The sequence below is a fragment of the Apium graveolens genome, chromosome 11, assembly GCF_009905375.1.
Source record: "Apium graveolens cultivar Ventura chromosome 11, ASM990537v1, whole genome shotgun sequence".
In the NCBI taxonomy this organism is placed as follows: Eukaryota; Viridiplantae; Streptophyta; class Magnoliopsida; order Apiales; family Apiaceae; genus Apium; species Apium graveolens.
Genome location: NC_133657.1, coordinates 116075534 through 116080632, shown reverse-complemented (window position 1 = coordinate 116080632; position 5099 = coordinate 116075534). Strand labels below are relative to the sequence as shown.

The 5099-nt window shown below is 32.8% G+C and overlaps 1 protein-coding gene across 1 annotated transcript; it reads right to left on the bottom strand.

Moving 5' to 3' along the window:
• Positions 1–1714: 1714 nt before the first annotated feature.
• LOC141695792 (uncharacterized) lies at positions 1715–2332 on the bottom strand. Its single transcript, XM_074500007.1, has one exon. The coding sequence runs from the start codon at positions 2330–2332 to the stop codon at positions 1715–1717; it is 618 nt and encodes a 205-aa protein (XP_074356108.1).
• Positions 2333–5099: the final 2767 nt, after the last annotated feature.

Below are 5099 nucleotides of genomic sequence, written 5' to 3'. Positions count from 1 at the left end.
TCTTTTTCTTATTTGTTAGTTGAGTTATCCTCTAGGTATTTGTGTGTTATTGTCTAACAAACAAATAGGGGGAGATTGTAAGTCATATGTCATAGCCTATTTGTATATTCGAGGATTCAACTCAACTCAAATAAGAATGTAATAAGTAAATAGTGGATCGACCGTCAAAGAGATCTCGCAAAGTAATATATGTCAAAGGATTCAGAAACAAGGTTCATCTACAGACTTGAGGAGTTAATTCACTGGAAGAAGTTCAAGAAGTTGATCATGCCTCAGTGATATAAATCAAGATCGTGGATTTAATCAAGTGACAGAGATCTCGTTAGAGTATCATTAATTACAAGGATTTAATCTGAAGAAAATCAAAGTGTCAGAGTCAAGACATGAAGAAACGTCACGGAAGTTAGTCACTCATGAACCAGACAGTACATCGAGTGTCAACGTTGAAGTGGTGGAATTGATTCATAATTTTCAGTGATTTTCAGAAGATTTGCAGAAGAATGGTTGCTGCTCAAGACTAGAATTAATTCTCTATTAATTAATTAATTCATCTAATTTAATTAAGAAAATAAATTATTTCTGCGAAGAATAATTTATTTATTAATTGAATTAATTGATTAATTAATTCTGAATTAATTCTAGGAATTTTAGGAATTTTCAGAAGCTTAATTGGATTAAATTCAAGCATTAAATCAGCAAGACAATTGAAAATGAACTAGCATGACAATCAGGATTGTCATACCGATTGTCATGCTAGGCCATTGTCAATTGTCTCACCGAAAGTTACTCTAGGAGGATGATTGTCTTGCTAGTTCATTCTGATTGTCATGCTAGTTCATTCAGATTGTCTTGCTAGTTCATTCAATTGTCCTACCGAAAGTCTTGCCAGCTATAGGATTGTCATGCCAATTCAATTCTATTGGTTTGTTGATTAAAAAGAAGCAGAAGACTTTCTTTCAATTATCCATCATTCAAACACAAGTCAAGAACAAAAGAGCAGCCGCCTTGAAATATATCATCCTTCATCTGCAGAAATTCAAGATCAATTTCTAGTTTGTTAATGTTAAATCCAAACCACTAGAATTATTTATCTTGTTCTTGTGTAACAATCTAGCGGATCAAAATCCCTAGAACTTAATCTCAAATTGCGTTTAGCATTTGAATCTTTTTATTACAAAAATAGAAAAAGTTCATGTCGAATTTATTCTAGATTTGTGATAATTAATTTGAGATTAATACCTTGTAATCGATACAGTTGTTGTAACACCTTTCAAGTTTAATAATATTTTTATTTAACTTGAATTTTGTTTCACATTTTTTATTCCGCATTTAATTCGATTATTCGGTACTGTTTGTATTCAACCCCCCCTTCTACAAACACATTGGGACCCAACAATGTGGTTGCTACAACCACTATTGATATACCAAACATCATCAAGTGACTCTTCTTGAACATTGCTAACAAGAAGCATACTTTCATCTTTCTCCTCAATATCCTCATGTAGAAAATTGGAATCTTTTTCATCATTAATTCTTTTATAACAATCTTTTTTCATATGCCCAATTTTATGACAATAATGGCATTGAAAATTAAAAGAATTACCTCTTCCTCTTCCATTTAAACCTCCACGAGCTCTTCCTCTTCCTCTTTGATTTGAGTTAAAATTTCTACTTTGCACATTTCCTCTTCCTTGTCCTCGAACCCACGAAATGATCATCTTCCACCTCTTCCTCTAAAACCACCACGACTAGTATCTTGAACTTGAAAAACTTGCTCGGAAGGAGAGGAGTCAAATTGCTTGATGCGGAGCTCGTGAGATTGTAGTGAGCCCAACAATTCTTCAAGAGAGAAAGTATTTAAATCTTTTGATTCTTCTGTGGCCACAACAACATGCTCATATTTTCTAGTCATACTACGAAGAATTTTTTCCAAGACTCTTTTATCCGAAATATCTTCTCCATTAACACGAAGTTGATTAACAATTAAAATTGTCCGATTATATAATTCCTCCACCGTTTCACTTTCTTTCATTTTTAGTAAATCAAACTCACCTCTTAGAGCTTGAAGTCTCACCATTTTTACTTTTTCTTCACCTTTGTAGGCCTTGTTGAGGATGTCCCATGCCTCCTTTGATGTTGATGCCGTCGAAATTCTCTCAAAAATTACTTCATCCACAGCTTGATAAATAAAGTAGAGGGCCTTCTTGTCCTTCTTTCGGTTCTCCTTTAAAGTGTTCAATTGTTGCGGTGAGAGATTGGCTTGATTTGCCGATTCTTCATAACCATTTTCAACTATCTCCCAAAGATCTTGAGATCCATATAACACCTTCATTTGGATTCTCCATTGTAATTCTTTCCCGTCAAACGTGGAAGTTGAGGTTGCAACATATTGTTGCTGGAAGACATCACTTAACCTGGCTCTTGATACCACTTTGAAGGAACTTAAGTATAAAAGAGTTGGAGATTAAAGAGAAGAAACTTGTTCTCAATAATCCACACAACTAACTCACACAAAAAAGATATAAACTCACACTTGTATTTTCACTCAAAATATTATATAAAACTTGATGATTACAAATCTTGAAAGAGTGTCCTATTTATAGGCCTCCATAGAACCTACTACAATATGTAACTCCTTAGGTACATGAAAAGCTAAAGGTCATAATCTCAAAAGATCATGAACTCAAAAGTCTTGAATCTCAAAGGTCTATTCTAGGTGCTTCCATGAACATTCAATATTATTAAAATAATAATCTAAGTTTAGCTTATAATTATTTTAACAATAAGGTTAAAGACGTCTTTCGTGTGAAAATGATCTGTACCAAAGCTTGTAATCCTTTCGCTTTGTTCCCTTCAAGGAACTCAAAACCTCAACATACTTTAGGGGCAGAAGCTGGTATCACTTATCAGCCTTGGCGATAAGTTTACTTATATTTTAAGCTATACTAAAAACATTTTTAGTATAGCAATGTTCCGACTATATTTAGTTAAGTATACTAAGAATTGTGTTCCGGGATAAGTTAATATTTTTAGTATTAACTTATGTAAATACTAAGTGTTTATAATTCAACCAAACACTTAACACAATCAAAAATGTTACTTAGTGTTTATAATTGTTTATAAATATTACCTATAAGAATTGTGTTCCGGGATAAGCTATTGGTTCAACCAAACCAAGTGTTTCCAGAAAATTTTCTCCTAGTGACAAGAACGTAATTCCTAAATCATCAACAAAGAATGATAATGCAGCTGGTCCTAGCAAAGGTAGTGGTTCAAAAGCCTCAATAAAGTGCTTCAAATGTCAAGGTTTTGGACACATCGCCTCTGATTGCCCAAACCGTAAAGTTGTCACAATTTTGGAGGAAGAAATAGGAGGAGAGACTACATGGGATGAAGGAGGAAGTGAGAAAGAGGAGGAGGAAATCACCTATGAAGATCAGGGGGAATTTTTGGTTATTCGAAGAAGTTTAAATTCCATGCAATCTCCGGATGATTCTTGGCTTCGTAGCAACATATTCCACACAAGGTGTACTTCACAAGGAAAGGTGTGTAATGTCATCATAGATGGAGGGAGCTGTGAGAATGTGGTGTCCAATGAAATGGTCCAGAAATTAAACTTGAAGACAGAGAAGCATCCATGTCCTTATAAGCTTTCATGGTTTCGCAAAGGTAATGAAGTAAGAGTTGAAAAACAATGTTTAGTGCAATTCTCAATTGGAAGTAAATATAAAGATGAAGTGCTATGCGATGTTGTTCCTATGGATGCATGTCATTTACTTCTTGGTAGACCTTGACAATATGATAGAAAGACTCAGCATGATGGTTTTAAAAACACGTATAGTTTCGTTAAAGATGGTGTAAAAATTATTTTGGGCCCTTCTAAAATGGACAACATTCCTAAACCTTGTAAAGGGGAAGGAAATAATCTACTATCAAGGGAAGAAATTTACAGAGCTATTCATGAGTCTAGAGAAACTTATGCTTTGGTTGTCTTAGAAGAAAATGAAGAGGTGTTTGACATTCCAGCTCTAGTGCAGCCTCTACTTCATGAATTTTCAGATGTAGTACCTGAAGAATTACCTCCCGGGCTGCCTCCAATGAGAGACATACAACATTGCATTGATCTTGTTCCGGGAGCTAAATTGGAATTAACTGTCATTCAGTTAATTCCAATTTAGTATACTTAACGAAACAGCTGAATTATAAATATTTTTAGTATACTAAAAATATTATGTCACAATTCTTAAATTCCGGTCCGAGTAGAGCCATTCAGTTATTAGTCACACTTATTTTTAAAATATTATTAACTGATATTCACACTAAGTAATATTAAGAATTGTGTTAAGAATTGTTTACACTAATATTACTTATTTTAACCATATTAAAAATTAGTTAATAAATTACTAAGAATTTTAGCTAGCCCGTGCATATAGGCTAGTATAAGTAAAGATATGATCATTATCATAAACTTGCCAAACAGTAGGTAAAAACACGAAATGGGCTTTAAACCCATTTAAGCAAAATGATTACCCTGCCAAACAAGCACTTATTTTGCTCATGTTGAGTGTAATGGCTGTACCATGCACAGTTTATGCCGATTTCAAGCCTTAAGCTTCTGAAAATGTTACTCAAAATCAAACAGTGTGCAACTGATAATTAAGATCGACTTTGAGTAGAGTTCACCCTTCAGTTAATATGGCTTTGACACTAAGTAATATTAAGAATTTTTACCGTTTATAAGTAAACCAATTCCTAAAGATAGTGTTATCTGATTAATATTAAATTTCAATTATTAGTTTCTAAGCAGATTTGGGAAGAATTGTAGTCATTTAATTGAAATAATAAAAGTTGGCGTTTACTAGTTTCGTGTTATCTGATTATTCTCTTTGTGAATAAAATATTTTGATTCTTAAACATTTAATTAAAAAAGTTTAAAATATAACAAAAACCTATACATTCAATTTACTTTAAAATACACATAAAAATTAAAGTGTATTTTTCATCTATTCACAATAACACAATATATTATTGTATCCGTAATAGGAGAATACAAATTTAATTTTTGATACCGGTCCACTTTAACTTTTTCTCCAAATTCA